We start from the raw sequence: 17,458 nt of genomic DNA, 5'->3' as shown, positions 1-17,458 counted from the left end.
TGGTCTCGAACTCCTGGCCTCAAGTGATCTGCCCACCTTGGCCTCCCAAAGTGCTGGGATTACAGGCATGAGTCACCATGCCTGGCCGCATTTATTGTTTATTACACACGCAGTCTCAAAACTCTTTTTTGATTTTCTAAGTACCTCCTATTATGTGGCTCTTGATCGGAGGTAAGGCTTTGCCTCCCACTACAACAGCTGAAGGAGGTATTCATTCTTCTTCACCTCACCTTGAACCCTAAGGCTTTAACATGTGGCTAGATGTCTGGAACTCTTAATCATGAGGATGTGAGACAAAAACACAGACACAATCAGGAAATTATCTATAGTGGCATCAGTGGGTCTAGAGTCCCATGGCAGTACCCAGGGGGTGGGTCAGGTGTTCAGTACCCAGGAGATGGGTGGTGTGGCAGCAGGTCCTACCAAATAGCTTTGAACATTACCTTGGCTGGTGGTCCCCTACCACAGCCTCTTTTTTCTACTCCTATTCTTACCCTGTTTTTCCAGAATTGCTGTTAATTTTGTGAGCTAAACAATCACTTTCCAGTAGCTAACAGCCTTGTTACTTAAAGGAACCGAAGTCACTTTATGTTGCTTAAAAATAGGAACTCTGGCCAGGCCAGTGGCTCATGCCTGTAATCCCAGCACTTTGGGAGGCCGAGGCAAGTGGATCACCTGAGGTCGGGAGTTTGAGACCAGCCTGGCCAACATGGTGAAATCCTGTTTCTACTAAAAATACAAAAATTAGCCAGGCATGATTGTGCGCACCTGTACCCCAGCTACTTCAAGGGACTGAAGCAGGAGAATCACTTGAACCTGGGAGTCAGAGGTTGCAGTGAGCTGAGATCGCACCACTGCATTCCAGCCTGGGTGAGAGAGTGGGACACTGTCTCAAAAAAAAAAAAAAAAAAAAGGAACCCTGACTGTTATGGGTTCTGAGGTTCCCTAGAGGTGACAGGTTGAAGAAGAAGTGATCAAAGATGAGGTGCTATCCTTGCACTCCTGCCTGAACTCCCTCTTTCTCTCACACCTTATGTACAATACCGTAGCAAACCCCACCATCTCAGGTAGTGAAATAGGTTTCAAATCTACCATATTCTGCCCAGCTTCACTGCTGCTGCTGGGTCTGAGTCAACATCACCAGTTGCAGTAGCTTGCTAATAGGTCTTTGCGTTCATATCCATCATATGATAGCTAGTGTGAGCCCCATAAAATATGTCAGTACATGTCACCCTCTGCTCACCATCTCTCCAAAGACCTCGACCACTTTCAGGGTAAAAGCCAAGACCTCACCTTGGCACATAAGACCCCACACAGTCTGGCCCCCATCACCTCCCTGGCCTCCTTTCCTTCACTCCTACTCTGTCTTCCTCTTCCATGCCAGCTACACCTGCTCCCTGTGGATTCCTGGATGCACACAGCCTCCTGCCTTAGGACTCTGCTGGTTTGTTTGTTTGTTTGTTTGAGACAGGATCTCACACTGTTGCCCAGGCTGGAGTGCAATGGCACAATCTCAGCTCACTGCAACCTCTGCCTCTCAGGTTCAACCGGTTCTCCTGCCTCAGCCTCCTGAGTAGCTGGGATTACAGGCACCTGCCACCAAGCCCAGCTAACTTTTGTATTTTTCATAGAGATGGGGTTTTCACTATGTTGGTCAGGTTGGTCTCAAACTCCTGACTTCAGGCGACGCACCCACCTTGACCTCCCAAAGTATGAGGATTACAGGCGTGAACCATCGTGCCCAGTCGCTGCCATTTTTTTGTTTTGTTTTGTTTTTGTTTTTGTTTTTAGATGGTGTCTCGTTCTGTCACCCAGGCTGGAGTGCAGTGGCAGGATCTTGACTCGCTACAAGCTCTGCCTCCCAGGTTCACACTATTCTCCTGCCTCAGCCTCCTGAGTAGTTGGGACTACAGGCACCCGCTATCGTGCCCAGCTAATTTTTTGTATTTTTAGTAGAGACGAGGTTTCACTGTGTTAGCCAGGATGGTCTCCATCTCCTGAACTCGTGATCCGCCCGCCTTGGCCTCCGAAGTGTTGGGATTACAGGCGTGAGCCACCGCGCCCCGCTGCTGATGTTTTTAATCATTCTGCCAGGAACACTCCCTTCCCAGATATCTTCATAGCTTGTTGCTCCATCACCTTGTGAAACCACCCCTAACCATCCATTTACAATTCCAATCACAGAATGTGTATCCCAGTTACCAGCCTTGCTTTTCTAACGCAGTGTGTCTTTCACATATTTATTTCATGTGTGCTCTATTGTTCACCTTCCTTACTAGAATGTAAGCTCCTTGAAGTCAGGAGTTTTTGTCTGTTTTGCTTACTGATGGATTCCAAGTCCCTGAAGACTATGCTGGCACATGTTGGGTATTCAATAAATATTGGCTGAATAAATGAAAAAGAGGGAAGGTTGTTGTCAGTTAATGGAGTTTGGAAAGGGAATGATAGAAGGTGGGAACATCCGAGCTATCCTCAAAAACGGAGTGGGGTGGACAAGCATGGTGGCTCACATCTGTAATCCCAGCACTTTGGGAGGCCAAGGTGGGTGAATCGCTTGAGGTCAGTATTTCGAGACCAGCCTGGGCAACATGGCGAAACCCCATCCCTACTAAAATTTCAAAAATTAGCCAGGTGCAGTGGCACATGCCTGTAATCTCAGCTACTTGGGAGGCCGAGGCACAAAAATTGCTTGAACCCGGGAGGCGGAAGTTGCAGTGAGCCTAGATAGTGCCACTTCACTCCAGCCTGGGCCACAGAGTAAGACTACATCTCAAAACAAACAAATGGACTGGGGAGTATTTGGAATTGGGAGTTCAACTGAGAGCAACCAGAAAGGAAGATTAGAAGAGATGGTGGTGGAGAAAGGTAATGAGTCAGCAAGATGGGTGAGGATGGGACATTTTACCCAGGGGAAGTCACTGGAGGGGAGCTGGCAGAAACTATAACTAATAACAAGTCAAGAAAGACATTTCAAGCTGTTGACTGTACCCTACGTTGCTGTCACAGACAATACACAATAAACTTGCTACACTCAACAGACTTGAGGTCTTTGTTGACTTTTTGGGGGCTGGTGGGTAAAGACGAGAACCAAGCAGAAAGGATTTTAGACTACATTTTGGTCAAAATCACAGCACACACAAAAAGAGACAACATGAAGACACAGGGTCTACACTAAGAATTTGATGCATCCAGAAACCTAAGCCACGGTGACCATGTGACCATGAAACCTGCAGGCAGAGGTGCAAATCTTGCACAGGGCGTTGCTCTTCTATGGGAGGGGAAGACACGCAGCTGTACATTCTCAGGTGACCCTGGCTGACTCTGTAATCATAGTGCCTCCTCTCAGGGATGCTGTGAGGATTAGTAAGATGAGGAAGAGCAGGTGCTCCTGAACATGAGAGGAGAGCTGCATTCCCTGCTTCCTCCTTGCCCCGCAGGAGGTGGTGCTCAGCGGGCCACGAGGCAGAGTTCATAGGTTGGGGGGATGTTGCCAAAGCCTGAGAGCTTGGGGGTGATATCGATGTCCCCAGGTGGCACCAGCGAGCGTAGAGAGAAGTTCTGAAGGATGGAGGTGAAGTAGAGAAAGAGTTCCATTCGGGCCATGGCCTCGCCCAGGCAGATGCGCTTTCCTGCAGGCACAGGGGAGGACAGAAGGAAGGGTCGCACCTGCACAGGTCATGGGGTGTCAGGGGTGTCTGGACTGACCACCCCACTGAGCCTCAGCTGCCTCATCAGCACCTCAGGGCTCATGACTGTGCCTGCTTTATAAAGGGGTGTTACACAGGCTTAGTGGGTGTCTGTAGTTAGGCTCAGCTAGGACCTGCTACTTCTCTGATGGCTCTGATTCCATCCTATTCCAAGAGGGAATGGTTCTATAGGATCCATGAGTTTCAAGGTTGTGTTCATTTCAGTTCCTCAAGGGTTTGTCAAATGCCTATTAGGTGCCAGACACTGGTGAGAAAAAAAGTGAAAACTCACCGTTAATAACACCTACTGTTTGTAAGCCGCTCTTCCAATCGTTTGGAGGGATGAATCCCTGTTTCACAGACGGGGGCTGAAGTGACTCACCCAAGGCCTACGATTTCTAAAAGGTGGAGTGGAGTCCAGGTTCCCAACCGCTGCCCTGACTCCAGGATCCAAACAACATACACTTTTTGTTGTCATTGTTTTTTGTTTGTTTGAGACCGAGTCTCCCTGTGTCTCCCAGGCTGGAGTGCAGTGGCATGATCTCGGTTCACTGCAACCTGGTCTCCTGGGTTCAAGTGATTTTTGTGCCTCAGTCTCCGGAGTAGCTGCGATTAGAGGCGCAGGCCACCATGCCTGGCTAATTTTTGTATTTTTAGTAACAATAGGGTTTCACCATGTTGGCCAGGCTTGTCTCGAACTCCTGGCCTCCAGTGATCCGCCTGCCTCGGCCTCCGAAAGTGCTGGGATTACAGGTGTGAGCCACTCTGCCCTGCCAACGTACACTTAAAATGTTGCTGCATACAGATTTTATGCCATGAGTAGGCAAATGTCTGCCTGTTGGGCAAATTTGCCCTGCTGCTTGTGTTCATACAGCCTGCAAACTAGGAATGCTTTTGGCATTTTAAAATGGTTGGGGGAAAAAGACTTTTTTGTGATATATGAAGATAAAACAAAATTCAAATTTCATTGTCCGTAAACAGTTTTTCAGGCTCACACACACTCATTCATTTACATATTGTCTATGGCTGCTTTTGTGGATCAATGGCAAAAGTTCAGAGGCTATCTGCCTGGAAACATAGAAAATATGTCTTATTTTGTTCTTAGCAGCCAGTTGGTTTATGCCCTGTTTAGTGCTATTACCATCCTGACTTTTTTTTCTAATTATCAGGGTTGATCGTTCCAACATTTACTAGTTCTGGGATTCTAAAACTTTATGGCTCTAAGATATAACCTTCAAATTCACATTGTGACTTGAACTTCAAATACAGATCAGTGGCTGAGGGGTGGATTTAGCACATGCCTGGGGGAAGTCAGACCAGAGAAACCTACCAGAGGAAAAAGGCACAAAGGCTTCATTCTTCTTGAAGTGGCCCTGCTCATCCAGAAAGTGCTGGGGATAGAAGGCATCTGGGTAGCGGAAGTATTTGGGGTCTTTGAGGACAGAGCCAAGCAGGGGAAATACGTCTGTGCCCTGGGGTGAAAATGGGGGCAGTTAGGAGAAATCAGTGTTGGACTACAGGGTTAGGGAACCAGGGGGAGAGAGGAGTGCAGGGGAAGGGAGGCAATGAGGGTGCAGCCCCACCTTGGGCAGAAGGTAGCCTCGAAATTGAGTGTCCCAGATGATGTTGTGGGGGACACCCATGGGCACGATGTCTACCAGTCTCTGTATTTCGTGGATGACGGCATCTGTGTAGGGCATCTTGACCCGGTCATCCACACTTGGGAGCCGGTGTGGTCCAATCACCTGGTTAATTTCTTCGTGGATCCTAGCTGAAAGGGGCCAGAAAATAAAGTGGAGAACAGAGAAAAACAAAACAAAACAAAACACACAGGAGGTGTTTTTGTTAGGGAAGCCAGGGCAAATCATGCATTCCAAGCTCCAACAGAAAGAGATCTCAGATGCAAGCCACGCATGTTTGGTGGCTTCTTTTTTTTTTTTTTTTTTTAAGTAGCCTGTCACACAGGCTGGAGTGCAATGGCACGATCTTGGCTCACTGCAACCTCCGCCTTGCCTTCAATTGATTCTTCTGCCTCAGCCTCCAGAGTAACTGGGATTACAGGTGCCTGCCACCCACCCAGTTAATTTTTGTATGTTTAACAGAGATGGGGTTTCACCATGTTGGTCAAGCAAGTCTCGAACTCCTGACCTCGTGATCCACCCACCTCGGCCCGAAGTGGTGGGCTTACAGGCGTGAGCCACGGCACCCGGCCTGTTTGGTCGCTTCTTTAACTTAACAACTGACACACTGGTGGTGCTCAATTCCTCGTCAGACATCGGGAGACAGGCAGCTTGGAGTCTTGAACGCTGCCAGGACATTTGGTCTTTACTTAAAAGCACCAAAAAGCCATGGTGCCAATTTGGCTCTCATATATGGGATTTTTACAAAATGGGAGAGGCATGCTAGGTGGTTAGGATAGGATTGACACAAATGGCAAGCGGTTATGTGACTGATTAAGATCATCACTGGTCGAGTTACTCCTCTTTGCACTTTAGGGTTTAGGGATGAGTGACTTCACCTTCCTTTTTTTTTTTTTTTTTTTTTTTTTTTTTGGAGATGGAGTCTTCTCGCTCTGTTGGCCAGGCTGGAGTGCGGTAACACGATGTCAGCTCACTGCAAGCTCTACCTCCCGGGTTCACGCCATTCTCCTGCCTCAGCCTCCAGAGTAGCTGGGACAACAGGCGCCCGCCACCGTGCCCGCCTAATTTTTTTTTAAAGTTTTAGTACAGACGGGGTTTCACCATGTTAGCCAGGATGGTCTCGATCTCTCAACCTCGTGATCCGCCCTCCTGAGCCTCCCAAAGTGCTGGGATTACAGGCGTGAGCCACCGCGCCTGGCCTGTGTGACTTCACCTTCTGAACTTGTGTTTTGTCATCTTCAAAATGAGTGTGATGGTTGGACAAGGTCATAGAGTTGTAAACATTACATAAAGTCTGGTGTACAAGGAACTAGGACAGTGCTTGACACATAGAAGCATCCGATAAATATTTGATTTGATTTGATTTTCTTTTCTTTTTTCTTCTTTTTTTTTTCTTTTTTTTAGAAGGAGTCTCGCTGTGTCCCCAGGCTGGAGTGCAGTGGTGCAATCTTGGCTTACTGCAACTTCTGCCCCCCGGGATCAAATGACTCTTGTGTCTCAGCCCCCCAGGTAGCTGGGATTACAGGTGTGTGCTACCACACCTGGCTAATTTTTGCATTTTTAGTAGAGACAGTGTTTCTCCATGTTGGCCAGGCTGGTCTTGAAGTCCTGGCCTCAAGCGATTTGCCCATCTCTGCCTTCCCAAAGTGCTGGGATTACAGGCGTGAGCCACAGCACCTGGCCTGATTATTTAGACCAGGGAAAGACAACTCGGACAATGGAGGTAAGACTAGAAACGTTTGAGTGGAAGTGTGTTAGTTTCTCTGATCTGCACCAGGAGAAATCCTTTGGCTTGTTTTGAATTGCATTATTAAGGAGAGGGGCCAAAATTGAGAATTTTCCTTAAGCAAGTAGTGAGTTCCTCATTACTAAAGTTACCCAAATGAACCAGATCATAATTTATTGGAGACGGATTCTATTTAACTTTGGCAGGGCGGTTGGCTCAATAATGGCCATCAAAGATAACCACCTCCAAGTCTCTAAAACCTAATGCCTGGAAGGCTATGTATATAAGGGTAACAAAAAGACAAGAGAGACTTTGACAATGCCAGTAAATTAAGAATCTTGAGACGAAAAGATTAGCCTGGGTTGCCGAGATTCGCCCTCAATATAATATTGTGTGTCTGCATAAGAGAGAGGCAGGAGAATCAGAGTTAGAAAAAAAAGATGTCAGGCTGGGAGCAGTGGCTCACACCTGTAATCCCAGCATTTGGGGAAGCCAAGGCGGGTGGATTACCTGAGGTCAGGAGTTTCAGACCAACCTGGCCAACATGGCAAAACCCTGTCTCTACTAAAAATACAAAATTAGGTGGGTGTGGTGGCACACACCTGTAATCCCAGCTATTCGGGAGGCTGAGGCAGGAGAATTGCTTGAACCAAGGAGGCAGAGATTGCATGAGCTGAGATCACGCCACTGCACCCCAGCCTGAGCAACAGAGGAAGACTCTGTCTCCAAAAAGAAAAGAAAAAGAATAAAAGATGTGATGCCAGAAGCAAACAGAGGTTTGAAGAAGCTACGCTGATGGCTTTGAAGATGGAGAACAGAGTCGTGAACCCAGGATTACAAGGAGTACAGCTTTAACAACCAGAAAAGGCAGAGAATCAGATGGTCCGTTGGTGTCGGCTAGTGAAAGCCTATTTGAACTTCTGAAATTCAGAACGGAAGGATAATACATTTGTGTTGTTTTAGACGACTGAGTCCCTGGTAATTTGTTACAATAGCCACAGGCCACAGACACCAAGTAGAAGATTAAGTTAAATGATCCCCACAGTCGGGGATGTCGTGTTTCACGTCCTGAAGTTCTAAAGGGTGAAGAGTCTGAGGCCGTGGGATTCTAGATATTCAAGATGATGTCTTCTTTATGTTGGGAGGGGGAGGTACCAGATAAGCAGCTCAGGATGGACTCACCTTCCACTTCAGGGTGCTTCATTAACAGCAAGAATCCATAGCGCAGTGTAGAGCTCACTGTCTCTGTGCCAGCAAAGAAGAGGTTCAGAGTGGTGAGGACCAAGTTCTTGAGGTTGAATTCTGTACGAGGATTATTTTTATCCTGAGAATGAGGGGATAGTGAATGGAGTCACTCTCTTCTGTCTTTATTGTTTTTTTTTTTTTTTTTTTTTTACAATCTTGCTCTGTCGCCCAGACTGCAGTGCAGTGGCATGATACCAACTCACTGCAACCTCCACCTCCCGGGTTCAAGCAATTCTCCTGTCTCAGCTTCCCGAGTAGCTGGGGTTACCGGCGCCTGCCACCATGACTGGCTAATTTTTCTTCTTATGAATATTTAGTAGAGATGGGGTTTCACCACGTTGGCCAGGCTGGTCTCAAACTTCTGACCTCAGTTGATACGCCCACCTCGGCCTCCCAAAGTGCTGGGATTACAGGCGTGAGCCACCGCCTGGCCTATTGTCTTCTTTTCTCATTGGCTTTATTGTCTATTGTATAGGGAAACAATAGGTGGGTAAACCAAGCGTGTCTGGGAGAGAACACAGTCAGAACAAAGGTCCTGGGGCAGGGACGTGCCTCGTGTGTTAGAGAAAGAGCAAGGCAGAAGCTGGGGTGGATGGGATGGAGTGAACAATAGGGAGGATAGGAGGAGAAGAAGAATGTAGGACGCCTTGTAAGATTTGAACATGTAGGGACAGTAGTGTATAGAATTTAAATTTCCAAGGGCAAAGATTCGATAATATAAAAATATAAATTTACAAATGTATAAAACTCTAAGAAATGGTGATACAGAAGTATGAACATTCTAAATTTCTATAGAGATATAGAAATAGCGATACATATCTATAGAGATATAGAAATAGCGATACATATCTATAGAAACAGAGATACATCTCTATATAGAAATAGATGTATATCTCTAAACAAATTAAGAAGGTTAATACTTCTGTATCATCATTTCTTAGAATTTTATACATTTGTAAATTTATTTTTATGTTATTGAACCTTTGCCCTTGGAAATTTAAATTCTATACCTATGTCCCTACATGTTCAAATCTTTTAACTTTAACTTAAATGTTTAACTTAAATGTTAAACTTTAAACTTCAGAAAATTTCTAAGTTTTTGAGATTCTAAGACTCAAAACTACAATTATAACTCTCTGGCATGTATGCGGTATAAGATTTTAAGTTTCCAAGGTCCTAAATTTTCCAAATTGCGAAAATTTCTAGATTCAAAGTCTGTTCTAAAGCTGTAACAGTTTATACTTTTACAGTTTCTATACTCATCTGTAGATAAAAGTAAACCCTGTGAAATAATGCTTGTTTTTTCTGTTTTGTTTTGCCCTCAATGTTTGCAGATTGGTTGAAAGTTGCAGGGACTAGAGGTTGAGAAGATGAGAGGGAGGGACCAGTGGAAGAAGAGGAGGTACCTGGTGCATCTTGATGAGAAAGCAGTCAATGAAGTCCCGAGGGTTTTGGGGGTCAAAGGATGTTTCGTTGATCTTGACCCTGGAGGCAATGAAGTCCTTGAGCTCTTCTATCAAGTAGTAGACGTGATTGTGTCTTCCTGGCAAATACTGCATGATTCCAGAGTACATGTCATATAGCTGTGGGAATAGGTAAGGGGACTTTGTCACTGACGGGTGCCAGGGGCCCACATGGGCTGAGTCTGGAGTTGGACAGCTGGGCTCAAAGTCCAGTGCTGGGTCTAAGAATCAGGTGAGGTCCTTTTGCTTCATGGAACTTGGGTCCTATTGAGACAGTAGTTCCCCCTTCACCCTGGTTTTGCCTTCCACCATTGCAGTTACGTGTGCAGTCAACTGCAGTCTAAAAATATTACATATAAGATACTTTGAGAGAGAAAGAGTACATTCACATAACTGTTGTTAGAATATGTTGTTATAATTGTTCTATTTTATTACTTATGAATGTCAGTCTCTTACTGCACTCAATTTATACACTGAATTTTATCACAATATGTATATATCAGAAAAACTTAGTATCTATAGAATTGGGTACTATCCATGGCTTGAGGCATCCACGGGGGTCTTGAACATATCCCCCAGCAATGAGGGGGAACTACTGTACTAACCTCCTGGGGGTGTGGGGAGGATCAAGTGGGGTACAGGAAGGTGCTTAGTTAACTGGGGTTGGTGCGTGGACAGAGAGGTGGCTGAGTGGGCACCTGTGCCCAGGGAGTGCTCATCTCAATGAAACTCTCATTGATCAACCGCAGCAGATTCAGGAACTGCTTGTCCTCATAGTCGAAGCGACTTCCAAAGACAACAGAACTGATGACATTGGAAACGGTGCGGCTCAGCAGGAAGGTGGGGTCGATGGGGGCACCTGGGTAGTGGAAATTGTTTATGTTAGAGGTAATCATCATGATGAATATGGGGTGTGGAGTCACAGTGATGCATCTGAGTCCCAGCTCTACTACTTAATTGCATGTGTGAGCCACTTCATTTTTGTGTTTTGGGTCTAGATTGTCCAATCTGCAAATTGGTTTGGGAACCATTTCATTGATTCATGAGGATTCAATATCATTATCCATATAAAATAATTAGCACAATGCCTGGCATACAGTAAGCACTCAAGAAAAGCTAGTTGAGCTTAATCATTATTTTGTATTATTATTACATAAATGTCTTGATGTTAGAGACTCACATATTTGGGGAGAAGTGGGATAAGGGACACATTACAAAAGTTCCTGAATTCTATCTAGCTCTACCAATGATTCCATTTGGGCAATTAAAAAAAATCCTTCCTGGTCGGGCGTGGTGGCTCATGTCTAGTAATCCCAGCACTTTGTGAGGCTGAGGCAAGCAGATCACAAGATCAGGAGTTGGAGACCAGCCTGGCCAACATGGCGAAATCCCGTCTCTACGAAAAATAAAAAATTAGCCAGATGTGGTGGCAGACGCCTGTAATGCCAGCTACTCAGGAGGCTGAGGCAGGAGAATTGCTTGAACCTGGGAGGGGGAGGTTGCAGTGAGCCGAGATCATGCCATTGCACTCCAGCCTGGGCGACAAGAGCAAGACTCTGTCTCAAAACAAAACAAAACGAAACAAAACAAAATTCTTCCCTTGCCCTCACCTACACCTTCTGTAAAACAAGATCAGTAGAGATGGGAAGAATTTCTCCAGAATAATGCACATATTCACAGATACACAATTTTATGAATAATATCTGGGGTACATGGGCATTTGAAGCTTTTATATAGACCTGTTAATCACCCATGTAGACCAAGCAAGGCACCTTGGATGCAGAGAAAATGTGTCCTATTTCTACCTCTTATCTATTTTTCTGGGTTTTTTTTTTTTTTTTTTTTTTTTTTTCCAGCCTCTGTGTCCTTTCTCTATAGAACTAAAGGAGTTCAGGGACTGAACTCCTTTGAAAACATAATGAAATGAATATAGAATTTCAGATTTGCAAGATATAAAAGTTCAAAAGATTTTTTTCACAACATGAATATACTTAACACTAATTAACTGGACACTTAAAGAGGCAAATGTGGTAACTTTTATGTTACGTATTTTTTACCACAATATGGATATACAAATGTAATGAAATTTGAGCCTGTCTTCAAGAAAAGTCACAAAGTCACATGTCACCAAAATCTGCATAGGATATCAAGAGCTCACAGACCCCCTGAGATCCACTGATTAAAGTTGCTAGAGAAGTGGTCTCTAAGGGTCTTCCATGTTAACTGTTTTGTTGTTGTTTTTTTTTTTAAGAAACAGAGTCTCACTGTGTCTCCCATACTGAAGTGCAGTGACATGATCATAGCTCACTGCAGCCTTGAACTCCTGGACTCAAGCATCCTCTGGAGTCAGCCCCACAAGTAGCTGACACTACGGGCACGTGCCACCATGCCCAGCTCATGTAAACTTTTAATACGGAAGCTGGCCAGAAATTCCAGTGGATTCTTAATATTTTCCCTCTTCTTCCATTCCAGAGCTTTCTCCCACCAAAGCCCATCTTCTCTTGACTGAGAGCTCCATAACCACCCAGTCACCTAGTGGCCCTCCCCCTTGTGGCCCCCATACCCTTGGTCTTCCGGAACTCCTCCAGTAGGTAGCTGGCCTCCTCCTGAATTTGCTCCTCAATGCTCCGCTTTCCCATCCCGAAGTCCCGAAGGATGGTCAGGGAGAAGCGTCGGAGAATCCTCCATCGTTCTCCATTGGCCAGAGCTACACCTGCCAAGATCTCAGTCTCAGGCTTCTGCCTCCCTCCCCTTGCTGTGTTCAACTCTGTGCTAGACAGTGATGGGGACAGATTATGAAATCTCTAGACTGTGCTGTCAAGGAAACCATTCACAACCTTCAAGGCTCAATCAAGAGAGTAAGGTTCCCTCTCTCCAGGATCCTTGGGGAAAAAAAAAAGTCCAGACTGAGGTGGAGGAAAAGGGAATCAGTGCAGGAATGATAGGGGGAGATCAAAGAGTGTTTCTTACAGGAAAGAGGGGTGGAACTGGATTAAAAAAAAAAAAAAAAAAAAAAACTGGGTGAATGCATAGCAAGGTGGAGGGATGTATGGACAGAGTGCCGTATAGAGTGCCCTGGAATAGAGATATTAATTCTTTTTTCTAAGTAATACTTGGATTTTCTGGATGTATACACATATGTGTATGCAGAAGCTCACACCTGTACATAGATATACTTACAAAAAAGGAGTTACCGTGTAGTAAGAAACATTTAGAAATTACTAAATGTGTGGACTGATGAGAGTCTTATACCAATGCACTAGATCTAATGAAATTATTTTGCTTTATTGATGAATGGAAGGAAGAGTTCATGACTGGAATGACGGATGGATGGACGGATGGATGATGGATGGACGGATGAATGGATGGAGGGATGGATGGATGGAAGACTTAATAGATGGGTGGATGGTTAATGGATGGATGGTTGAGATAGATGGATAATGTTTGGAGAGTGGATAGAGAGATTGATAGATGTATAAAAGATGAAAGAATTAATGAATGGATGGAATGATGGATAGATGAATAAATAGAAAGTTAATTGACTGATGTATAGATAATAGAGTGAAAGATGTTTTTATAGAAAGAATAATGAGCCGGGCGCGGTGGCTCAAGCCTAATCCCAGCACTTTGGGAGGCCGAGACGGGCGGATCACGAGGTCAGGAGATCGAGACCATCTTGGCTACCACGGTGAAACCCCGTCTCTACTAAAAAAAAATACAAAAAACTAGCCGGGTGAGGGTGGCGGGCGCCTGTAGTCCCAGCTACTCGGGAGGCTGAGGCAGGAGAATGGCGTGAACCCGGGAGGCGGAGCTTGCAGTGAGCTGAGATCCGGCCACTGCACTCCAGCCCGGGCGACAGAGCAAGACTCCCTCTCAAAAAAAAAAAAAAAAAAAAAAAAAAAGAAAGAAAGAAAGAATAATGAATGGATTTTCTGATGAATATGGATCAATGGACAAAAGGAAGAAAAGGTAATAGAAAAAAAGAAAGAAAAAAGAAAGAAAAGAAAGAAAGAAAGAAAGAAAGAAAGAAAGAAAGAAAGAAAGAAAGAAAGAAAGAAAGAAAGAAAGAAAGAAAGACAGACGGTATATGGTGAGCCTGCTTGGAATTGAAGGATGTGGGCAGTTAGAGATGGATGCTTGGGAGAAAGAGATCTACCTAAGTGAAGGAGGCAGAGACCTATGGGTTAGGTATGTGTATGAGTATAGGAAGATGAGAAATAAGGTTGGCTATGAGAGCTTTAGTGGGTGCATAAAGAATATCCCTAATCCGCCAGGCTCAGTGGCTCATGCCTGTAGTTCCAGCACTATGGGAGGCTTAGGTGGGCGAATCACCTGAGGTTGGGGGTTCAAGACCAGTCTGTCCAAAATAAAGAAACCCCGTGTCTACTAAAAATACAAAATTAGCCCTGCGTGGTGGCGCATGCCTGTAATCCTAGCTACTTAGGAGCCTGAAGCAGGAGAATCGCTTGAACCCAGGAGGCAGAGGTTGCTCTGAGCTGAGATCGTGCCATTGCACTCTAGCCTGGGTAACAAGAGTGAAACTCCGTCTCAAAAAAAAAAAGAAAAAAGAAAGAAAGAAACAATACCACTAATCCATTAAAAATAAGAGCAGAAATAACATAGAAAATAGTTTAGAGTCAGGTGGCATAGGCTCAAAATAAAGTGATCCTACCACTTACTGTGTGACATTATCTAATCTTTGTCTTAGCTTTTTCTTTTCTTTCCTTTTCTTTTTTTTTTTTTTACAGAGTTTCACTCTTGTTGCCCAAGATGGAGTAGAATGGCATGATCTTGGCTCACTATAACATCCGCCTCCCGGGTTCAAGCGATTCTCCTGCCTCAGCCTCCTGAGCAACTGGGATTACAGGCATATGACACCACGCTCAGCTAATTTTTATTTTTAGTTTTTAGTAGAATCAGGTTTCACCATGTTAGCCAGGCTGGTCTCAAACTCCTGACCTCAGGTCATCCACCTGCCTCAGCCTCCCAAAGTGCTGGGATTACAGGCGTGAGCCACCACGCCCTACCTATTTTAGCTTTCTCATTGACAACATTAGTATAATGTTAACAGCTCTCCTAAGGGAGTCAATGCAATAAGTCATGTAGAGTACTTACTTACCAAAGAACCTGGCATAGAGGCAGTGCATTGCAGTCATTTCTGGTTTTATTGTTTTTGTTGTTGTTGCTACCTACCATGACCTTGGAAGTTTCGCTCTATTGAAGCCAGTTCTCCACGGCCACTGAACTCATCCACTTGGTCTACCAAGGCTTCCTTCACTGCTTCATGTCCACATAAAACCACCACTGGCCGGAGACCCATGTACACAGTGAACACAGGGCCATATTTCTCCCTGAGCTTGGAGTGAAGGAAAACACAAAAGGAGGGGCTGATTGGAGTACCAAGTATAGGCCAATAGGATTTTAGAGGATGGTGATTTCCGGGGGATATAAACATGGTACTGAGGAATCAAGGTAAATCTGGACTTGGAAGGACTATTGGGAAACAGGCATGGAAGTCTTGGCTTCTATCATCCTAGGCAAAAGCTCATCCCTCCCCATAAGACTTACTGTTCTCATCTATAAAATAATGGACCTGGATTCGATAAATTCCAAGCTTCATACTTCTCTCTCTGAAATGTTAAATTTCTAGAATCTTAAGACTTCGTGATACCAAGTCTCAAAGCGCTAAGACAACCTGAGTCAAAGAGTCCTTGTGTTTAAAAATATAATGTACTGTGATTCCAAAGTCCTGAGATCATGAAAGTCTTATTTCAAAGCACTGAGAATGTGTGTTTCCAACATTTTGGGATTCTGGAATTTCAGAATTCTAAGATTTGCAAAGTCTGTGCTTCTGAGAGTCTATCTTTAGAAGGCATAAGGTTCTATGTGAATCTGGCTATAGGATTAGTTGCTTTTAGCCCTGTTAGAGGAGACAGACACACTCACCTTCATGAAAGACTGAAACGTAGCGTCAGTTCGAACTTGCAGCAGGTTCCCCAGGAAAGGAATTGGTGTAGGACCTGGGGGCAGCTTTCCTGCCTTATTCATTCGTTTCCAGGCAATGAGGATGAGCAGGCAAGACAAGCAGAGTGCCAGAAAGATGGTGACAGCCCCTCCCAGCTCCATGGTGCCAGGTCAACAGGTTCTGTCCTGGGCACCAGATCCTGCCTAAATAGGTCCTGGGAGATCAGCTTACACCGAAATCTGAACACCCTGGGATTCAAGTTTTCCGGGTTTGAATGTCATTGGAGAAGAGATTGCTTTATTTGGGGGGTGGTTATATAACCTATAATCTCCCATCTGAATAAGGGTAAATTGAATTCACACAGGGAAATCCTCTGGGGCCATTCCCCTTTCTTCATATTTCCAGTCTGCCTGTTCTTCTCTCTCAGCTCAACAGAATTGACAGAATTTCTTGGTGGAGGGTAAGAGGCACATTATTCTCTTTTTAGGCTTTTGGTTTTAGGATCCAAACAATCTGGGTACAAGTGGTAGCTCTGTCTTTTCTTCACCGGGCGAGTCACTTAACCTCTGGGACTTGTTTCCCCATCTATCAAATCGGGAAACCATGTTGTTTTATTTGTATTATTTTATTTTATTTGAGACAGATTCTCACTCTGTCACCCAGGCTGGAGTGTAGTGGCATGATCTCATTTCACTACAACTTCTGCCTCCCGTGTTCAAGCGATTCTCATGCCTCAGCCTCCCAAGTAGCTAGGACTACAGGCGCATACCACCATGCCCAGCTAATTTTTGTATTTTTCTAGAGATGCAGTTTCACCATGTTGGCCAGGCTGGTCTCGAACTCCTGGCCTCAAGTGATCCACGCCCCTCAGCTTCCCAAAGTGCTGGAACTACAGGTGTGAGCCACCACAGCTGGCAGACCATGTTGTTTTAGAAAGTCTTGATAGACAACAAGGAAAACTCTTTGTTCATTATTTAATTAAGGAGAATCTTAATTAATCAGTTGTTAAATTTTTTAAATTGACACAATAATTGTACATATTTGTGGGGTACAGTGTGATGTTTTGATACATGTATGCAATGTATAACAATCAAATTTGGGTAATTATTATATCCATTACTGAGACATTTGTCATTTCTTTGTGGTAAGAACATTAAAAATCCTCTCTTCTAACTATTTTGAAATATGCAATGTATTATCGTTAACTACAGCCACCCTACTGTGTAATGGAACACTAGAATGTCAATAAGGCAAGTAAGCTGAAGATTTAGAAAACAAGAGAAATAAATCAATTGAAAGGATTTTGTTCAAAAAGTTCTTGTTTTCTACTCAAGATAATGTTAAATAACAATAATCAAAGATTACCTGTGTTGGTGTATCAGAACTTTGCTGCATCAAATTTTAAAAAAGAAATAAAAAAGAACTTTGCTGTAGTGTGTGTCGGGGTGTGTGTGTGTGTGTGTGTGTGTGTGTGTGTGTGTGTGTGTGTATTTTGAAAGTCTAAGGTCTAGGGATCACCCCTGAACCACAGTCTCTGGAGGGGAACGTCTCCTCCAGCACAATTAGTAATTGCGTTTCTTATAACCTAAAAAGTGATTCACTACCTTTTCTACACCAAATATTTTCAAAGCCTTATTGTCCTGAAATGAACTTCCTGGATATTATATCCTACCCACATATACCATTTAACGGAATTCAATGTCCTTTTCATGCGACTGTATTCTGAGACTCGG

General features: G+C 44.5%; 1 protein-coding gene across 1 annotated transcript; it reads right to left on the bottom strand.

The window, feature by feature from the left end:
• Positions 1-3,102: 3,102 nt before the first annotated feature.
• On the bottom strand, positions 3,103-15,886 carry LOC104676092 (cytochrome P450 2G1). The gene is made up of 9 exons (XM_010380818.2): positions 15,707-15,886; positions 14,954-15,116; positions 12,324-12,473; positions 10,459-10,619; positions 9,704-9,880; positions 8,235-8,376; positions 5,270-5,457; positions 5,017-5,158; positions 3,103-3,629 (listed from the first exon to the last, which is right to left on the bottom strand). Exons 1-9 carry the CDS (start codon positions 15,884-15,886, stop codon positions 3,448-3,450), a joined length of 1,485 nt encoding a protein of 494 aa, XP_010379120.2. The 3' UTR covers positions 3,103-3,447.
• Positions 15,887-17,458: the final 1,572 nt, after the last annotated feature.

The sequence above is a fragment of the Rhinopithecus roxellana genome, chromosome 12, assembly GCF_007565055.1.
Source record: "Rhinopithecus roxellana isolate Shanxi Qingling chromosome 12, ASM756505v1, whole genome shotgun sequence".
NCBI classification, from domain to species: Eukaryota; Metazoa; Chordata; class Mammalia; order Primates; family Cercopithecidae; genus Rhinopithecus; species Rhinopithecus roxellana.
This window is presented reverse-complemented; position numbering and strand designations above follow the sequence as displayed.

Excerpts from the sequence above, each read along its gene's own strand:
- LOC104676092 (XM_010380818.2), bottom strand. The coding sequence starts at position 15,886 with ATGGAGCTGGGAGGGGCTGTCACCATCTTTCTGGCACTCTGCTTGTCT. Across the intron at positions 15,117-15,706 it reads CGTTTCAGTCTTTCATGAAG|CTCAGGGAGAAATATGGCCC; the intron begins GTGAGTGTGTCT and ends CTTCACTCCAAG. Across the intron at positions 10,620-12,323 it reads GGAGTTCCGGAAGACCAAGG|GTGCCCCCATCGACCCCACC; the intron begins GTATGGGGGCCA and ends TCCACTACCCAG.